We start from the raw sequence: 21,244 nt of genomic DNA on the forward strand, positions 1-21,244 counted from the left end.
ACTATTTTATTAAAATATTAATTGAATAATTTAATATTTTAATTATTAAAAGGTGTATATTTATATAGAGATTCAATTAAAATAATTGAAATTAAAAATTAGTATAAATAATAAAAAATATATGATGTCATATTATTCATCCCCATAAATATTACTTTGACACCCGCCACCTTTGGTACTTTTTTTTTTTCCGGTAAAAGTAAATTTCATTAAATAAAAAGTAATATAGAGGTATAATACAACATGTTTCAAAGTTAGGCATCCCTTGACAGGCCAAAAGATCCACCACAAACGATAAAGTCTACATGAGCTAATAGAAGAAGGTAAGTCAGCACTGAGAATCCTCTGTCGACGTCCCCTACAATGATAGCAGCAAGGCTTGGTACTTAGAAAACATCCCTGAGGGCATTTCTATCATTAAAAAAATAAATTAAAATTTAATCAAGTTAATAGGGGCATTTTTTAGTTTTAAAAGCTATCAGGGGCGGTTTTATAATTTTTAAAAAAAGACAGGGATAATTTGTGTACAAAAGTAATAAATTACAATTTGATCGAGTCAATATGAGCACTTTTGGGTTTTAAAAGCTGCCAGAAGTAGTTTTTGTAATTTTTTAAAAGATATAAGTAGTTTGTGTAAAAACACAATAAATGAGGGGTAAATGTAATTATCCCTAAAATATATATATATATATATACCAACCATCACATTAAAACAAGGAAAAAAAAAACAACTTAAGAATAAGAAATAGTGCAATGATGTTATAAAGTCGTTTGTAAGTCAAAAATATATATTTTTATATTAATATAGATTAAGACACCCTTTTTTATTTTTATTTAATTAAGAAAAAGAATTGTGCCTATTCAATTGTTCAATGGCACAATTTGAATTTAACCCCCCAAAGCCAAGAGCTAGACTGGGGTTTCCAAGATTCTTGACACAATACACGCCTAAGGCTGTGGCTCTCAAATGCCCACGTCCATAGTCGCAACCGCATGCATGATCGCTAATCACTGTGGATTTCAGGAGTGGGGGCGTTTGTGGGGTTACCTTCCATCCAATGCCACTGCTTCCTGGAGGAGCGCCCAAGAATTTTCACCTTCGATTCATCCCTTTCCAAAAGCCCGTATCAAGAAACTGAAATAATATCCTAAATCAATACACCCCAGAAAGTTTTTTTGAAAGAAAGATTCGATCAAGATTTGCAACAGAAGAAGGGCGGAGAAAGAGATGGAAGTGGTGAAGGATTTGGACGTAGAGAGGTACATGGGGAGATGGTATGAAATAGCATCACTCCCTTCAAGATTTCAGCCCAGTAATGGTGCGGACACAAGGGCTACTTACACTCTCAACCCTGACGGCACTGTTCATGTCTTGAATGAGACTTGGAGCGGTGGCAAAAGGGGTTTCATTAAGGGCACTGCTTACAAGGTTGATCCCAAGAGCAATGAGGCCAAGCTCAAGGTCAAATTCTATGTGCCCCCATTTCTGCCTATAATTCCAGTCACTGGGGACTATTGGATTTTGTACATTGATTGGGATTATCAGCATGCATTGATTGGACAGCCCACCAGGAAGTATCTTTGGGTATCTATGTCTCTACAGATCCTTCTACTGAATTCTGGGTTGTTTTGATGCATGGACATTGTTAATTATCAGTTTTGTGGGAAGTTTTTGAGTGGCTACATTTCTTGTGCAGGCTGTTTTTTTCCTATGGTATTTCTTGATGGGGTTTAGGTTGTTAAGAGTCTTGTGACACATCAATGCTTAGTCAATCTTGAACTTTGTGTATCATGGGGATAGAGGGCAAAAGAGTTGATGAACTGGTTATCATGGTGTCCTAGTTGTTCAAATTTGTTCATGTCTAAATCTGCTGAAGTAGAACTCATATTATCCATTTGTTAAAGAGAAATCATATAGGCCATGAGTGTTGGGAATGGATTTCATCAGACTGTGAACCTGTGCAGGAAATGGGAGAGTTTTAGTAGATAGTGTATCTGCGGGTGCTGGAAGTGCATGTAACGTCAGGGACAGGCTCCACGCCCTAACTTAGGGAACAATATCAAGGATCATAGTTGTGCTCATGTCCAATGAATCTAAAAAGACCATTTAACTATTCAATTCCTGTACTCACACATAACAATGTTTCTTTATGTTTTGTCTTCCTTTGTGTTTCCAGCACAATTTGCCTGATAATCTTGACGATGACTGCATAAATAAACCTGGTTTGATTTGTTCACAGATTCTGTGTAGGCAGCCTCGACTCGATGAGGAGACGTACAATCAGCTCGTTGAGAAGGCTGAAGCAGAGGGATATTTTGTGAGCAAGCTGTACAAAACACCACATTCTGATACTCCCCCGGAGGACGCCCCGAAGAACATTACAGGCATCAGGTGGTTTAAATCCATCTTGGGAAAATAGGATTAATATGAAACTGTGCAGAAATAAATGGCATGGCCCTTCACCTCTCTAATCTGAAGATGTGCTTGCTTTCCAGATTATGCAAACTACTGACAATTGCAAGTGTTGTTGACATCAAAGTGTTCTACTTCTGTATTGATCTCGAGATTTTTGGTTCCAAAGATTGGTTTTCTTCCTCCTCAAATCTCGTCCTAATTTTTTCTGTTCTTTTTCTTTTCCTTTTTGTAAGTATGGTTTGATCCTGTTGGGGATGCTTTCTGCTGTTGCTAGAGGTTTTCTGGTCTTAATTGAGATTAATGTCACCAATTTTTAGTTTGTGTTTTCAGTTTAAGTGGAAAATATGTATTTTTAATTTTTTATAGATTTTCGTTTGGAACCAGAATAGGTTTGGATTAGTTAATGAGAGTGTGTTTTGTACTTAATTGTAGTGTTAAATTAGTATAATTCCAATGAAAATATATATGAATAAACATGTTTTCACTTTTGCTATCGTTTGAAAATTTGAAAACTGAAATGAAACACAAAAATAAAAATAAATGAATCAATACATCACATTTTTAAAAAATAAATAAATAAAAAAAAAGTTAATTCGGCACAAAAAAAAATAGGGTTACGATGTCACAAGTCATAGTGCAAAATACTTTTCTTTTTTGAGTTGCGATATCACAATTCTGAATATTTGTGTATGACTCTATGTTTTGAAGAACACAATTCAATATGTTTTTAATTTATTCTTATTTGTTTTACACTAACATAATATATATATATCCAAACATATTAATTAATAAAAATTTTAAAAGATTATTTACATATACTTGTGTTTCTCTACATCTTACGAAAATAAAGAACTTAAAATTTGAACAACCCAAAAAAAATATAATTTTCTTGATATTTTAAAACCTAGTTAAGATTGTCCGGCAATCCTATATCACAATTGTCGGAAGTTTGTGCTGCATGGCTGGGATCGTTATGTAGTTAAGCAAATACACAGAATCAGTTTTTATATTACTTTTATGAATTTTCCTTCGACGATTTCTTCTACATTCACACATTGTCGAAAGGTGATCGACATATTCATCATCACTCTATTTTCCAAAGTGTAAAGATCAAACAAGGGACGATTGCAGGAGACATAGGAGCTAAATGTGCAACTTCGGGTGAAAAATTTTTTCCCCATCAAATTTGATCAAATCAAATCAATTATAAGTAGGTGCATCAAGTTTATTGTGTGATTGGTCATTTTTTCCGAACTGTAGACCAATCACACAGTAAGTGCAATAAATTGATTCAGGTTTTGATTGAGTCGGGTCGAACTAAATTTTTTTTAAATGTAAATCAAATGGAGTTGAACTCATTAGTGTTTGAGTTTGTTTGAATTGTTATTGAATTTAAAAGTTGTGTTTAAATTTGATTTGATTAATAATTGAATTGAATTTAACAGAGTTTTAATTAGTTGATTCGGATTCAAATTAAGAACTCAAGTAGTTTAATGCTTTTAAGTATATTTTATAATGTTTTATTAGTTGGATTGAGGGCTTATTTATTTTAACATTATTAAAAATTGCACAAATACCATAGTTTAAAAAGAAATGAAAATTGAAACCCATTGTTTTAACGTCCAAAAGACATATTTGATCACATGTGCACCACTTGATGACTAAAAAGTTTTGTGCTCCCATTCAATTATTATTTTTTTATTCCATTTTTGGAGAGCTCCCATGTATTTGGGTAACATTCATGTAGAGCTCCCCCATGTACCATGAATTATTTTCGAGTCATTCTCCAACTGTACCATGCATTTTGCTATGATATATTAAACCTTAATTCGTCCTTTACAATTTGTATGACATTCTTTATCCCATATGTAGGGTCGCACTTAACTTGTCTCAACAATAAAGAAGCAACAAAACTTTGCAATGTCCACGAGGCATGTCATAAATATGACATGTGTAATCCCCCCGGTATGTCATTATTATCCACCGGCCAATCTTTGCTTTCTTTATTCCTCAAATCACCCATCTACACCATTATAACTAGATGTGTATATATATACATACATACCTGGGGTGCTATGCTTACAGATGACTTTCCAGACACATCTTGAACTTCAACTACAACATACTAACGCATTGCATGTCGTACTGAGTAATCTTTCACGGCAGACATTAAATAATCTTATTTTTTAACACCATACACACATCGAGCTTGCCTTTACGAGAATCAAAAATTTTTGCATACTTTAAAGTTGGGACATCAATAGAGTCTGCGGTACCTCCGAGAATGTTTGAGCAAATTAAGAATGGTATAGTACGATAAAGCACTTGATCATTTTCCGCAGGTGACAAAGTTGCATCAAGTGAAGCTCTGTGACCTAATGACATATCTTCTGTAGCGGTTGCTAATGTCTCGACAATGACATTTATGTTAACATCATCATCCTCTGGATTAACTGGTGGTATCGAAAATTCAACTTCGTCAGGTTCAGAATCATGATCTTCAAAATTTGCAAAATTATCTGCTTGTGAATCATTTACAACCTTCTCGTGGTCAATTTCAAAATTCAAAATGAATGCTGAAATTAACAATGCCATGACCTTCCCCACAGGTCTCGTGAATACTATGTGAAAGAGTTGCTCTACTGTTATGAATTCCAATATTTTCAAGTCCTTGTGTTACAATAACCACATTGGGGATATTCTCTTCTGTGTGAATATTATTTTCAGATGAAAAATCATAACCAGAGATAGAAACACCTACAAAGGCACCATGATTAGAAGAAGGTACCCCATGTGTTGTTAAAAGCGATATGTATTGACCCTTTTGTTGGCTCATCTTCTGAGGATTAACCTCATGGTTAATTTGTTCTTTCTCGACATACACTTCCATAATAGGGTAGCCAACTGAATTCTGGTAAGTTGTCATCGCCTTCTATTTGTATAAGAGTTTCGTTTATTCAACCCATATAATGACATAAATGTTTAGCGAATACTTTCAATAAGTATTCGTTACTATTAACATGCATCTTTCGATACAATCTCATTAAAAATTGAGAATAAGTTGTTGAATGAGATATCCCCGTGATTCCAATAGGAATCCGATCATAAGAAAGGGACGAAATATCTTGTGATATTTGACCATCATAATATATAAGAACTTCAAGGTCGACATATCTGCAAGAGAATCAAGAATGAACTAAGCAAAGAAAATCAAATTCTAAGTCAAGTATCCAAAAATCTTACCCACTTGATCTTGGTGAGACTGTTATTAGTTTAGAATGATGAATATGAAGACACTGTGATAAAAAAAACACTTGCGGGCATAAAAACAATTTAAATCCACAATATATATATATATATATTTGAAAAAGAGTTCAATTGCAGCGGGATTCAGACAAGGCATTGAATGGCCTTTCTGGTAATGTCAGCAAGGCGATTGAATAGCCTTGCGGAGGCCTTGCTGACATGACCAGCCTGTCGGCACCAAGGCAATTCAATGGCCTTGACCCCTCATGCAGCGAGGTCAGGTTTACGGCACGCATGCACAAGATTGGAGAACTCGCTGCATGCATGCAGATGCAGCCAGCTCTTCAATTAATCTTCCCTTAGGTAATTAGCTGGAAAGCACAGACACAGCTATAAGTACCTCTTACTTTGTTTATGTTCGTTGATAACTTCTTCGCTTTTCTGCATCCAAATTGCAAGATTAGATAATGTTTTTTTTTTAATTTTTTATTTTTATATCTATTCAATTAATTAATAAATGAGTTAAATACAATTTACCTCTTCTACTGTAATATGTGAAATGAGTAAATACCCTGTGAAATTTACTTTATTTTTTAAAATATTATGGGTAATTAATTTGCTATTCTATTTTACATAAGGAGTTTTTTTGCTCGTTTGTCATATTATAGGGGAGTAAATTGTATTTTTTTAATTAATAAATTAATATACCCACACATTCAATGGGATTCGAACCCATAATCTCAAACTTATTCATAGTATCTCAACTTTAGCCTCAACGACTAGACTAAGATATCATTGATTAATTGCAAATTAATCACGTAAAGTTAATTTCAGTTTAACATCTTTCTTCTTCTTTTGTTTGTGTGTTCTTCTAATTAAATATGTTGAAGATGTCTATTATTTTGGAGGATAATTTATTTTAGTACCCAAGTTTCGTCATTAATATTACTTTAATTCTTGAATAATTATAAATAATTCAATAAGTACTCGAATTTCATCATTAATATCATTTTAAAATTTCATATCTTGAGTAATTACAAGTAATTTAATTAGTACCCGAGTTTCCCCATCAATATCGCTTTGACGCCCCATGTTTTTTTATTAATTCATCTTTTTGTATTATCTTTTTATGTAATAGTTATTTTATCCTTAAATATTAAAATAAAAAGTATCAAAGAAAAATTTGTAAAAATTTCTATTGGTATATTTTGTCTTTATTAATTTGAACCAATTGACTTTTATTTCTATATTGGATTACTAAGATTATTATATTTATATTATTTTGATACTTTGTACTATCTTTATTTTTTAATATATATACAAAAACTCATTATTACATAACTTATGTTAATAGTCAAGTCCTAGAGATATAATTTTTATCATCAAAGATACTTTTTTGCATTTAATTGAGACTTTATAATTTAATTGCAAAGCTTAAATTTAGATCAAAAGTCTCAATTTGAAATTATAAATTTCAAATCTTAGAATGCAATTTTTCAACTTATTTACTGTTGCAATGCATTTTGAATTTTGCTTTTAATAGAATCAATCATTAAGTAATGAGTTATCTTATAAATACATTGACAAATAAAATGAATAGTAAATAATAAATTAATAAAATATTATTATCAAGTATAATACTCAAATGCATGTCAAATTAAAACCAGGTGGTTCAAATAAAGACAAAATATATTAATTAAATTTTATTCAATTTTAATATTTTTTATTTATTGTATAATTAGGGTACGTAAAATGGTCATTACATAAAATAGATAATACAAAAATAAATAAACATAATATCAATTGAGTACCAAAGTGATATTAATGATAACATTTGAGTATTAATTGAGTTATCTATAATTACTCAAATATCAATATGGTATTAATAGTAAATTTCATATACTAATTGAGTCATTTATAATTATTCAGATATCAATATGATATTAATGGCAAAATTAGGTTACGTACCAATATGAATTTTTTTTTTTTTGTTTTTTTATCTCAACTTATCATCTCAACTTTGCAAAATTTAACACTATGTCATTTATAACTATTTTTCAATCAAGTCTTTTGTCAAAAAAACATCACATACAGTGCACATGTGATGTTTAAAGGTTGTATGAATGTAATATTTCTCACATATGCACAATATGTGATGTTTTTCCTATGGAAAAATCAACAAAAATGGGATCATATATGGCAAAGTGTAAATTTTGCAAAGTTGTGATGGTAAGTTGACACAAAAAAAGTTTTGATGGATGACAAAATATAATTTACCCTAATATTAATAATGCACTAAACTTACAAAATTTCCTTTCTTTCAATTTTGCTAGCAGCCATATGGTATGATTTTACCATACATTAGAGAGTTGCCACCCAAATATAACCCACATTTGTAGATATCAATATGCCCCGGATATCAGGCGTCCACAATTTTCTTAAAATATGTACTAAATTCAATAATTTTCCTAAAATGTGTACTAAATGTGTAATTTATCAATTATTGTATTTATCATGAAAAATATTTTTTTATTTTACGAAAAATTAATACGGTGATATTATTAATCATTGAATATGGAAGTCATTTTCCTATTTTGTTATTATAGATTAAAAAAATAGAATATGAGTCAATTATGGACCATCCAAATGTAGTGAATTGAATATTTGGTTAGCGGGCAAAATAGACCGTGGAATGCGGCCAAAATTGAAAGCAACCTTCCAAGTAGTGCAAATATACCCTCCCCATTTATCGCTCAGGCTCTTCATATTTTAGCATCTTTTAATTTTAATATGGTTGGATGTTTATTTTATCTTTTATTAAATTTAATATACAATTTTTTTAAGAATAATAAATTTGATGTGTCAAAATTTAACACAATTCTAAAATCTTTGGATCTTGATGTTAGATTTGGGTTAATTGAATGAAAGCACTTGAGGAAAAATGATTAATCGGAAAAGAGTATCTTTACTAATAAGATTTAGAAATTTTTTATATACCAAAATTATATTAGTATAATATTAACTTGTTTATTTTCAAATATAAAATAAAAAAAATGATTAATCGATAAAATTACAAAAATCAGTCGTTTTTTACCAAACAGGAGAAGTATTTAAAATTTACCTCTCTTCCAACAGTACAAAACAATTTGAAGTTAAACTATTATTTTTTTCAAACCTTTTGTCTTTTCACTTTCTCTTCTCCTTTCATTTTATTATCCTCTCACTTGAGAAATCCTCCTTTCATATTTTCATTTTTCTCGCTTGTACCAAACGAACTCTAACAAAAATAGAGATAAAGTAACAAAGCAAATATATCGAGCGAGAGACAATAGCTAATCGTGTTTGATTATGAGAATGGAGAAACAAAAACTCCTTTATTCACTTTAGTCTTCATAGATGATGAATACATAGTGAAATGCATCCAACTTCAACTTGTTACCTCCGATCAAGATAAAATCGTCACGATGCATCTCAAGTTCAATATGTTGTACATTTTTCAGACAAATGCATTACAATATCACCCAATTCGTTGAAAGAGCTTCCACCTTCTCTTACGGCATCCATCGCAGCCTTGCCCAACGCCGCGGCACGATCCCTCCTCTTCGTCCACTTCTCGCTCATGACTTCAGCTAGGCATCGCGCTAAATCATCTGAATCAAGCACGGTTTCAGCCCCTTCACACACCCTAATTGCGACATCCAATTGGTCCACCAAGAGAGTCGCGTTTATAAATTGATCGGCACCCATCGGCCATGCAAGCATCGGCATTCCGGCCCCAATACTCTCTAGTGTCGAGTTCCACCCACAGTGTGTCAGAAACGCACAAACAGCCCTGTGCCTCAATATCAACACTTGAGGGGCCCACCCTTTGATCACGAGCCCCCTTCCCGCCACACGATCCTTGAACCCTGATGGGATGGAGCCGTAATCTTCCTCCACGTGTCCCTTCGTTGCACCCTTGACCGCTAGGATGAATTTGACTCCACTCTTCTCCAACCCTAAAGCCAACTCCTTCATTTGCTTATTAGTCAGCACTGCTTGGCTTCCGAAGCATACGTACACCACACTGTGATCTTGACACGTATCCAGCCACGAACGTATTTCGCTGATCGAGGTGGAGCTGGACCCACCTCTCTCGTTGGGCGCAACATCATCAGGAGGCAACATAGGCCCAATGGACCAAACCCGATCATGGCCCAATTCCTTCTTCAAATAGTTCAAATGAGCCCCTTCCAACCCGGCAAACGAGTTGAAAACCAACCCGTAGCTCGACCCGTTAGCCAGAAACGAATCTCTCATAAACTCCGAATTCGGGTCTCCTTTGATGTAACTCCGGAAAACAGGTGACAGCTGCCACCAAGGGTAACATGGGGAATTCGGAATCCGAGGAAACCCAACCATCTCATTGTCATCACTGTAATTTTTCCTCTGCGGCATTTCTCGCCACAAGGAATAGATAAAGGAAATGGCAAAAGCGCCGGAGGGGAAAAAGGCGTAGCGGCGGATACCGAGCTGGCGGGCGAGGTGGTGGGTCCACCCCAAGAACATATCGGAGACGATGGCGGACGGCGGCGAGGGGTGGTTGCGGAACCAGTGGACGATAGGATTGTGCAGGTCGGCCAAGGCGCACATCATAGAGCGGAATCCACTGGCGGGAAGGTCGACAGTATTCTCGACGCCGGGGGGGATGGCTGGGTGCTCCGGTAAGGGGAGGACGAGAGGGGTGATGGAGTGGGGGTGGGTGGAGAGGAGGGGGCTGAGCTGAGGGAGGTTTTTTGGAGTGACGAGAATGGTTATGGTGAGGCCGCGGGCGGCGAGCTGGTGAGTGAAGTCGAGAAGGGGTATCATGTGCCCCTGCGCAGGATAGGGGAAGATCAGGATGTGTGCGCCGGACTCCGCCATCCGTTCCTCGTGTGTGTGTGTGTGTGTGTGTCTGTGTGTGTGAGAGAGAGAGAGAGAGAGAGAGAGAGAAGTGTGTTAGATCGAAGTGGGTGAAAAGCAGATTTAAGAAAAAGTTGGAAAAACTGGTCACTTTCTTTAAGGGAAAAACCCACGAAGTTTGAGATATACTTGTATTTAAAAAACATAAAAGGAATAAATTATTATTATTTTTTATAAAAAATAATTTATTTATTTATAATATCATAGAAAAGGTAAATTACAGTAAACTCTTTTTATTAAATGGTATGACAAAATCGAACAATTATAAAATAAATATAATAAAGTATAAAATTGATTATTTTTCTTGAATTGTATAACAATTACACAATAAATAATATTTAATTGATTCAAATCTAATTAAACCTGATCTAATTAAAAATTCCCGAAAAAGTTGATACTATTAGATCCTCCGGTTTGGAGAATCGCATGTCGAAAGTACTTAGATAATTGAATGTTACATTTTATTTAATATAATACAATACATTTTTGTATGTCTGAGTTTATTTCAATAAACTATAAAATTGTTATTTATTTGATTTGAAATAATTGTTAGGCTTGAGTTTTTTCATATTACAGCCCAAAATGCTTAACTTGGATTATGTTTTCTCAATGCAAGACAATAAGTTTGATTGAAGCATTTCAATCTTTATAGTCTAAAGTGTTTAAGTTTGACTTATACTTCTTGAACGTCGGATAATGGGTTATTTCTAATAGCCTTCGTCTACTTTCCTCTCCTTTTCTCCAATCTTTTTTTAACTTTTTTTAAAATCAAGTTTGTGGGATTTTAAATTTTAAATTTTTGTTAGTTTAAATTTTGATTGAATTTGCTTCCTCCAAAAGATTCGATGGTTTTTTATTATTAAATTTGTTATAAATTATATTTATTTAATCAATTGATATACAATCAAATACTATCAATACATATACATATATATAATATATTTCGAATTAATCAATTTTTTCAATTCTATTGAATCGATCAGACCAATAACTCAATAAATTAGCACCCTTAAATTTTCACTTTTTAAATTTGTTTCTGTTTTGCTTTATATATATACAAAATCTTTTCTTCAATAAAATATGTTATATAATTTTTTATACATAGCATATGTATATTAAATAGAATAAAAACTGTAATATGATTTGAAATAAAGATAATTCAATCCAAATTTAAATAAAACTAACTTAAAATATCAGGTAAATTTAGAAAAATGAACAAATACTGAGGATACTGAATTTTCTATTTCAAGTATTATGATAATGTTTTACTTTATTTAATATATATATATATATATTGTATGTAAAATAATTTATATTTCACTATATTATTAATTTTAAAAAAAAATAGGGTCAAAATCGATTTTTGGCCGATTTTTGGGTCATCAATTTTGATCAGTTCATACCGATTTTAAAAGCACTAATGTGAACATCGAGAAAAGAAACAATATGGAAGTTGGCGAAGGAAAATAGTTAAATGTAGCAGAGCACGTGTTTCTCGTATGCACGTGTAATTGAAAGTTATCCTTGGATGAAAAAATCGAGATTTAGAGGCAACTTCCCCCCACAGTTATGATAAGTCTAGACCCACACGGGGGGAGGTTTTCGTTGGCTGCCAAGATGCCTCATTCTATGGGGATACAAATGCCTCATTTAGGTAAGAATAATGTTTTGTGTAAGAACGTCCTTTGTAAATAAGGTGTCCTTGGGTCCTTGGCAGTGCAGCCAGAATCCTGAGTTCTCTTGGCTGGAGCTACATTGGCCATGTGGGGCATCTAGTTGACCTGGTCAGATGTGGATGCCAAGGTGACCCGTGGAGGCTCTTTGGTGGTGGTCGGGCCATTATTTTGGTTGAGAGACTCTTGGCCTGCATCCCTCTTGTGACCCTAAACATTCTTCATTTTTGCATCCCATTATTTGAGCTTCTTTGGGCCAATTTAATTATTCGAAGCAAATAATATAAAAAAAGCTAAAATTATATTAAGATGGACAAAATCAGGAAAAATTGTTAATTTCTTTGTTGTTAGTTGTTTATGACTTAATTTGTGTTGTTTTTTGTTGTATGATCCCTTGATTTTTGTTATTGTTAGTCGTTGTTGGTTTGGGAGGTCAGATGTTGATATAATTTGGTTGTGTTTAGATGGTATAATGACTTACTGTTAGTTGTTGTTGGTTTGGGTGTTCAGATATTTATATTACTTCGTTGTGTTTGGATGGTGTAATGACTTCGATTATATCATTGGTGGTTGTATTATTGAGCGTCTTTTTGGTTATTGATTGTTGTTGATTTCGAAAGTTCATATTTTGATAGTGATTGGATTCATTTGTAGGCATAATGAGTAGGATAGTAATATTAATAAAAAAATTAAAAAATTTGTCATACAATTAGAGACAAAAATTCTTGGAGCTTAAAGACGGAATCAAAGACAGAAATATTTAAGAATTTACATATCGAATTAGAGACAGAAATAACAAATAAAAAGTTTGCCTTCAGAGACGGATTACAGACGGGATAGAAACAAAAACCTTATGTTTGGTTTCAGTTTTGGGCCCTCTCAGACAATTTATTAGCATGAAGGCAGCTGCTAATTTTTTTTATTATGTTATGTTCGTACCATTTTCAGTTTTTTATTATATATTTTCATTGTAAAGCATATAATTTTAAAATATATATATCTTCATTTTTTTATTCGTTTCAAATATTGTCGATCTTTTTCTTTGAAGGAAATAAAAAAATTGTTGCTAATGCTTTTTCATTCTTACTTTAAAACTTTAGTAAATGATCATTTAATATGAATAAGAGAATTTATATAATATGTTTTACATTTGTATTTTACTAATTGAATAAGAAAATATATAATTTTTCCAAGTGTTCTATACATAAACTTTATAAAGTATTCAATATTGAGTTTCAGTGTAAGTAAATTTGCATAGTGTACATATCAAGACGGTCATTAAAATATAACATACTTAAGTTAAACTTTATAAAAATACTATAAAATTTATAAATTTTCGTGAATAGTTTAGGGTCATACTAGTAAATTATTATGCAAGTTTCATTTGATAATTCAGTAATTATTATTGGAATTCATAACTGAAATTTGCAAAACATTTTCTTTACTGTACCAAAATTAATATATAACCCTCAAACATAAGTTTTTTTTTTTTTTGTTTTTGAACACACTATTACACTATCTCATAAAATCTCTACTAATTTTGTTTTTTGGCTCTCTTTCTTAAGGCAGCAAGGGCGACGAATTTTTCCCCCTTTTTTCATGATTTTGAGTTCTTCTTGAAGCATATTAGGTTGAGAATAAAAAAAAAATCATTTATACTAAACGATACTACAAAACGATTTAGATTTCTTTCACTGGATCTAATAATTTCTAGCAGGAGAGTTAGATCCATCTTCCCATGGTGTGGTTGTGCTAGATTTGAAGGGGTTCAACACTTTAACCCTCTACAAATCCAGAAAAAAAATCATAAAAACGTATATTTTCGTTGTTATGTTTTCTGTTCGTTTTTATTCATCTTTTGCCACCTATTAAACTCATGTTTGATTTTATGTTATACATTAATTTGTACCATTATGAGCGTCTTTTTACAATGGAAAACAAATACTTAGGAGTTTCACATGTTTATTATAGTACAAAAATAGATATAGATTTTCAAATACTCTCAAGTTTTGTAATATATAAACTTGCAACTTTCTCAATCTATTTAAAATTTCCTATCATAAAAACAGAAGCTATTGCAAACAATTGATCTCTAAAAACTTTTATTTCCTCTCCTTTTCCTTAATGCAGACGTTTATTTAGACTAACCGAACACATACCAAAATAATTTCCCTCCATGCTTAAGCAGAAGTAATAGTCTCAGCAAGGGCAGACAGGCAAAGAGTGTTGCATGTAAGAGCATTCAAAGATAAGGAAGTACCAAAGATGAGTCTTGTTAGACAGCAGCAGTGCCAATTGCCACGACGTTTCTCCAAATTCACCCGGTCGTGGAAGATGGAGACCGAAAAAACCAAAACTTCAGCTACATGACATTATAGGAAAGATATGAACAACTCTATCAAACTTCACGGCGACAATGGAGCAAGTAAGCCATAAACAAGATGAGATGATCCTGTTTTGTCTGCAGCATTTACAAGACCGTACAACACTGATTGGTTCTCTTAGCCTGCTTGTAAAACATCTGTTCCAAGAATTCCAATGAAGTTGTAGAATTAGGGCCAAGAAAAGTTCAATCAGTTGGAAACTGTCGTAAAGTGCACATAAAATGTGGCCATATAGAAATTGTGTCAAACATTGTTACTGCAGCATAAACAAAACTAAAGGGTTGTTGAATAAATAACTATTTTAAGCCATGAACACGACAAAGCCGAATTTATGGGGGGGAACAGTATTTTTTTCTTCCACATTAAAGCAATACCGGGCTGCAAGTTCTTAGTATTAGTTCATAGCTCGATTTTCAACAGTTTTATCCAGCGCAAATCGAGATTCAGAAAACTGAAAAAGGTTTAAGCTCAGTACTGGATTCAGCAAAAATAGAACTACAACACTGTACCAAACCTGAATCCCATACAAGAAATTCTCTGTGAAACACAAAGTGATAGACCGCATAAAAAACCTGATGTATCACTGGAAGAATTGTAATCTTAAGCAAACAAATTTGGATCTTGACATGGCGACAAAAAATAGGCAGAGGCTCTTAAAGCCGCTAAGGTTTTCTATATATAATTCTGGCATGTGAAATGATAAATCTCATAAAATTATAATGGGAATTCAAGTTTTACTAAATATAAGTTCATTATCATCTATTTGTTATGACCTTATTTAAAAAAGTAAAAAGATATAAACGTAATTAAAAGCCCACATACTAGTAACAGCGCTTGCGCTCAACCATGAGTCCATGTAAAATCCCTGATCAAGTTAAGCCACAAGGCCGACTTACGATCTGGACCCAGCTCCAACAAACAAAAAAAGGAAACACAAATTGGTTTTCAACACAATGGCACAGTGGAGTCATTGTTGATTCATTTTAATAGACAAATTTATAGTACAATTTAGTTTATTTTCTTAGCATGAAAGGTAAAACCAGAAGATTAAAACTACAGAACCTCAATCGCTCAACTCACAAAGAAAAAATTGTGCATATAGAGAAGTATCTTTTGCCTCTTCTGAGAAATTCAATCAGCCAAACAATTTCACTGCTTTGCAATAGGTTCTAAACCAAGAGATAGGTCGAAAAACTTCAGCAGTCAGCCCCAGCAAATATGAGATGCCCAACCAATCATTTCTTCAGTGATCATCATGGATCATAATGAAAATTTTTTGCCACAGCAGTAGAGAAATTTCCAGGAACTCAAAATCCAGAAACACTATTCCAATATAAGTTGCATGTCTAGCAACATTTATTTTTAATTGAAATATATTAGATGAAAGGTAAAATTAAGTGCATTTGCTCATTCTTTAGAGTGAATATGCAGAAAATTAAGAACTAGTTGCATGTGCTCTATTCACAGACTGGAAAATATTTCAGATAAAATCTAACTAGGCATACATACCTGAGAAGCTGCACTGAGATCTGAACTCTTCTCAACCAAACTGTCTAGCTTCACACCCCGTTCTAGAACACTGTCAATAGTCTTGTGCTGAGATAAAGGCCAAATATATTGTATGATATTATGACCAACAAGGATAAAAAGAATGAAGAAGCAATGCCATAAGAGATTAATTGAACAATTGAACAGCACTACTTTATCCAAGAGTTAGAGGAGTTAGAGGTATCTGACAATCTTAAGACCATACTTTTTAGCTTGTAAACAACGATACATTTAGGTGACTACTTGGCCAGTGCTAATAAAAGTTACATCAACTTGTAATATACAACAGCCATTGTTAATAAACAGCTACACATGAGCCATCACTTAAAAACCTTCAACTTAAGCTTCTGAAAGTTTTAAACACAGCAATAGACTTAATATCATGGAAAGCATATAAAAATCAAATAACATCTGGTAAACGGCCCAAGTGTTATTGCTTAGGATGTTAGATATATTATTCGGAGTAGTTGCAAGCACCATGGCAGACATCAGTGAGTATCTGCACCATCCATATAGTAAATAACCCGCAAGAACAATTTATGCTGTAGTATATCAATTTCAAACAACTAGCTATAATTGTTAGCTATCAGAAAAGGAGGAATATGCAACCAACATATTCTACAAACATAGAAAATAGGAGGACAAATAAGTGAAACATGTAATGCTCTTATTTCCTATCAAGTTTGCCTTTGAATAAATTATGGCCTATTCAAAATAGATGATTCTATTGGAGACATTTTGGGTAGCTTTTGATTACAAAAAGTTGATTTCCTGTTTGACAAAATCAAGCTGCAGCACTAGCTATCAACTACTTATTAACCCATTATGGAGTTTCCTAGTTCTTATTTCCAAATCCTATATTTCATTGAACAGATCACCGCTTATTGCTAAAATAGCCCCCAAAACCTAGAGATATATAGTGCCTCCTTCATGTAAAACTATGCTTTCAGGTTCTCATGCATATGCAATAGCATCAGAAAGCAGAAAGTGAGTATTTTGTCCAAAACCAGGTATCCCAAGACTGCCAAGTGACTCAGACGTGTGCATCAATGTCGGGTTGATGGGTGAAGATCTGTTGGGCTCTTAAGCAAGGATCTCTTTTTCATGTTTTAGTTTTCCTTGTAGCAGACAAACAAAAATATCATGCCAGTCAATGAATGTCAGCTAACTATGATAATCAAGGTAATAAACAATGGCACGGAGACACACCTATATGGGCAGGAAACTTTGGTAGAAGCAAGAGAAAAATACTCACAATAATAATTTTTGTTTCATCCAACTCCCGCTGGACTTTTAGCAGCTTGTCGGCCTCAGCAGGGTCCTAAACAGTTAGAAGCTCATAACGTACACGAATAGCAAGATTGGACAGAGTGCTCAAAACTCCTACCAATCATTTCTATTGATGATTATACATGCCTCAAATTTCCAATCAACAGCATGGAGAAAGACTTAAGTACCTGAAATTTGACCAGTGCCTCATCTAGATAGGGCCATTGTTCGGAATTATCAGCTTGTACAGTTTTCCATGAATCGCCAAAGTTCTTTTGGTATTCATCTAAGACCTGACAAAGAAGTCTCAAATTATTCAAGAAATAAAAATGCTTTCAGCATAGTATGTGCAAATACAGCGTCTACCTGGTTGAGCAATGAAAATGCACTTCGGACAGGGTAGTGATCATCCATAAAACCCAATGCACACAAGCCATTTCGATTGTACGAATGCACTTTGTATTCTGTTTCGTAAATAACCAAGATGTCAATCTTTTACAAATTCAGGGAATCATTTGTGCCTCATAGAAGTCAAGTAAATTTCTTGATAAACACAAAGTCTTCTACCAACAATCAGTCGACATGAACTTAAACAATGTTAGCTGACAAAATAAACCCTTCTGTATGCTGAAAACCTAAAAACACGTAGGTAAAATACAAATCAAGCACAAATAAAAATTCAAGGAGAGCTGGAACCAGTGATAGCTGTATTGGGGAGCTAGTCAGCCATCTCTTCCCAAAGTGATGGTTACAATAGTCACTCCTATATGATTCTACGTATATTTCAAGTGGGGTTCCTCTTATAAAAATGAAATAATACCCGGTTCCTTTCAGAAGCTTGGTATAAACAATGAACAATAGGACCACAAAGCTAAAGCTAATCAAAAGTTGCCACATAAAATTGTTTGTTTTTCAAATACCTTATACAACTAAATAGTGCTCCTCCTTATAAATTTTGGTACAGTGAAGAACATGTTTCGCAAACTTTGTGTGAGTTATTGGACAGTTTTCTTTGCATCTTGATTTTGAGATGGAAAAGGTGTTTCCCTGGGTTAATTTTAGCTAAAAACCTTAAATGAGCAACAAGTTTGTGGAGTAGACATTGTAAGAGATGCAAATGTGTTTGAGGGTTCAACTTAAAGCTTGGAATGAGGTCACATTTCGAATTTGGGGATAATTTTCAAGAAATTGGAATTGAGTTCGAGAGAGTGTGTATGTGTGAGTCAATTGAGAAGAGAGAGAAAGTGGGCAACATATCACAGCTGCTAAAAGAGGTCAATGCACGGACCTGACAAGAACATGTGAGGTGAAAAAATGCACCATGTCACTTAAAACCCAAGAAAACTTGAGTACGGTCAGAAAAAAAAGCAAAACATCATACAAATTTGCTTAATAATACCTCCGTCCCACATTTGAGAAGAAAGTGTAAGCAGTGTGCTTCCTATTCTTTATGTGCTTAAAAGAACTCATTAAATAGTGCCCTCCATGTTCTTAAAGTCAGAAATCTAACTTGAGTCCTCATAAGACAACCTCCCGATCAAATTTGTATTTGAAAAAACAAAAGAGAGAGAGGAAAAACCACAAAAACAAAACAAAAGGGCAGAACCAAAGGGCAAAAAACAGAAAAGGAAAAACAAAACAAAAAATCAATATAATACACCAATAGAGCCTGCCTACATGGTTGCGTAATAAAAACTCATCTTTTTCCCAGGAACACAATGTCCATAACCAATAACAGACCATTTCATTTATCAAATTAAAATTGTAATCTGTTATCTTGCAAATGAATCAAAATGTCATGTTTTGTAAAGCCAACATATGACCTTTCATCACATACTTCATAAAAATCTGGGAAAACAAGGAAAAATGGTTCAGCAGGCAAGGTTAAATTCATTTGTTCCTTGTCTAAATCCATGCATCAGGTTCTACCAAAAGTAAACCCCAATAACTGGGTCAAAACAAGTAAACCATATTCTCAAAATTTATAAATACCAGATCTTGGAAAACATCAAGCACATTCCGGATATCAGCAGCAAGCCATAACCAGATGATAATCTTCCCCACTGCCCTCTTGGTCATGGGTCATTCATCCCTACCAAATATGTTAAAATTGTATTACATTGGTTATCCTCACTAACGACAACCAATTGTTTCCAGCAAGCTTGATGCCACTTCCTCTCATAACTTTAGTCAACAACAAAGGCCAAAAATGACTAATTAACTATTTCTGTTCAAAGGCATAACAAATTACATGTGTACTTAATACCAATGCTGAATTCATGTCACATGGTGCAAAAAATTCTTATCAACTTTAACATTCACCAAAAACCAATCATATCATAAGGTATAGCCCCATGGCAGTTGCTTCAAAAAATCCGAATAGGTTGGAGGAAAATTTGGGAAACCTACAGGTAAAAAATAAATAAAAAATGTTTCTTTGTCTCTTGCCATGTGTAGTCCCAATAAGAATGACATTCTATGACTTCCATGTTTAACTTTTTATTCCCTCATCCTGTCACCTCTCTTCCTTCATGGAGTTTATTTGTCAGTGCTAAACTTTATAGGTGAGAGGTCAGACCCCTGATCATTACCATCATGGACAAAATGAATGAAAAGCCAATAAACCACAATTCAAGATCAAATATAATCGAGATAATACCAACTACATTGTAATATCAGACACAGATAAAGGATACAATCAATCAGAAACAGGTCCAGGTTTCCAGCGATTGAGAACCCCCAAAAGAGAACAGATTAGAGAATAGCGCAAACAAAATTCCTAAGCCATTTTCAAGAGAAACCTTAAAAAACAGAGTACCCAAACTATATTTCCATAATTCAATTCCCAACCAAAGCAAAAAAATGTATAAATTAGCAGAAAGCAATTAACAAAAAGCGAAACCAAAACAACCAAGCTACATAGTTCCTTCAGAATACTAACCTACATGAATCAAAACCAAGCATAATCCCTTCAAATCATCAAGTTACGCATAAACTAACAGACAGAAAACACAGATTGAAGAAAACGGAGAACACGAAAAAGTGTTATCGTAATGGACCTTCGTGCTGGACAGACTGGCGCTGCCCCGGCGGAGTCCGTTTAGACACGGTCCGACCCACGAAAACAAGGAACTCCCTAACGCTGGGCCGTTGAAAGAACCCGAAACTGCTGAGATCCGAAGCGTTTGCTAATATAATGGGATCAGAACCCTCCGGGCTGCATTTTAGTAACATCAAAGCCGTGATCTTCACCATCTTCAAGACCCTTTTCCTATTCTCTTCTTCTTTCTATCCCTTCCTCGTTCTTTCTGTTCCAACGTACGAGATTACTAGCTACCAAATGGGAGAGAATTCAATGTCAACAGGAACCTTTCTTTGCTTCCTGATTAAGAAAGTAAACCCAGAAATGTAAGCATGCTGGCTGTACGTGTGTGTATTAGAGAGGTGAAGATTGATTATGGCTTCAAGAGGGGGAAGGTTACTGGTTCAAGAATCAGATACGGTGCGGTGCGTTCTTGGAAAGTTGTGCAATTGGATTGTACCTTACTGCCACGTCCTCATGTCGATTGGGAGAATTCAAACAAGAAATAGTTCTGTTCTTGCTAAAATACTCAATTATGTTTGGTTTTATTTTTAATTTATTTTGACGTGATTTTGTGAAAATAGAGAGATAAAAATAAAGATAAATAAGTATGTATTAGAGATAGTGTATATGTTTGAATTTATTTTTGGAGATAATATAAAATAGAAAAAAGTATTATTTTAAT

General features: G+C 33.7%; 3 protein-coding genes across 3 annotated transcripts; 1 reads left to right on the forward strand and 2 right to left on the reverse strand.

Moving 5' to 3' along the window:
* Positions 1-933: 933 nt before the first annotated feature.
* Positions 934-2,861, forward strand: TIL (temperature-induced lipocalin). Its single transcript, XM_011085708.3, has 2 exons — positions 934-1,585; positions 2,241-2,861. Exons 1-2 carry the CDS (start codon positions 1,229-1,231, stop codon positions 2,418-2,420), a joined length of 537 nt encoding a protein of 178 aa, XP_011084010.1. The 5' UTR covers positions 934-1,228; the 3' UTR covers positions 2,421-2,861.
* A 6,156-nt stretch (positions 2,862-9,017) lies between these two features.
* Positions 9,018-10,674, reverse strand: UGT89B1 (UDP-glucosyl transferase 89B1). The gene has a single exon (XM_011085709.3). The coding sequence runs from the start codon at positions 10,562-10,564 to the stop codon at positions 9,140-9,142; it is 1,425 nt and encodes a 474-aa protein (XP_011084011.2). The 5' UTR covers positions 10,565-10,674; the 3' UTR covers positions 9,018-9,139.
* Positions 10,675-14,361: 3,687 nt separating this feature from the next.
* On the reverse strand, positions 14,362-21,018 carry YKT61 (SNARE-like superfamily protein). The gene is made up of 6 exons (XM_011085710.3): positions 20,537-21,018; positions 17,844-17,941; positions 17,666-17,770; positions 17,464-17,529; positions 16,170-16,256; positions 14,362-14,797 (listed from the first exon to the last, which is right to left on the reverse strand). Exons 1-6 carry the CDS (start codon positions 20,730-20,732, stop codon positions 14,747-14,749), a joined length of 603 nt encoding a protein of 200 aa, XP_011084012.1. The 5' UTR covers positions 20,733-21,018; the 3' UTR covers positions 14,362-14,746.
* Between the last annotated feature and the right edge of the window lie 226 nt (positions 21,019-21,244).

The sequence above is a fragment of the Sesamum indicum genome, linkage group LG7 (assembly GCF_026168435.1).
Source record: "Sesamum indicum cultivar Baizhima isolate 11 linkage group LG7, ASM2616843v1, whole genome shotgun sequence".
Classification (NCBI taxonomy): Eukaryota; Viridiplantae; Streptophyta; class Magnoliopsida; order Lamiales; family Pedaliaceae; genus Sesamum; species Sesamum indicum.

What these genes read in the sequence shown, in the direction of transcription:
- TIL (XM_011085708.3), top strand. Translation starts at nt 1,229, where the DNA reads ATGGAAGTGGTGAAGGATTTGGACGTAGAGAGGTACATGGGGAGATGG. An exon ending in CCACCAGGAAGTATCTTTGG is followed by an intron (nt 1,586 to 2,240) that starts GTATCTATGTCT and finishes ATTTGTTCACAG; the next exon opens with ATTCTGTGTAGGCAGCCTCG.
- UGT89B1 (XM_011085709.3), bottom strand. Translation starts at nt 10,564, where the DNA reads ATGGCGGAGTCCGGCGCACACATCCTGATCTTCCCCTATCCTGCGCAG.
- YKT61 (XM_011085710.3), bottom strand. Translation starts at nt 20,732, where the DNA reads ATGGTGAAGATCACGGCTTTGATGTTACTAAAATGCAGCCCGGAGGGT. An exon ending in CATTTTCATTGCTCAACCAG is followed by an intron (nt 17,771 to 17,843) that starts GTAGACGCTGTA and finishes CTTCTTTGTCAG; the next exon opens with GTCTTAGATGAATACCAAAA. An exon ending in ATGAAACAAAAATTATTATT is followed by an intron (nt 16,257 to 17,463) that starts GTGAGTATTTTT and finishes CCTTTATCTCAG; the next exon opens with CACAAGACTATTGACAGTGT.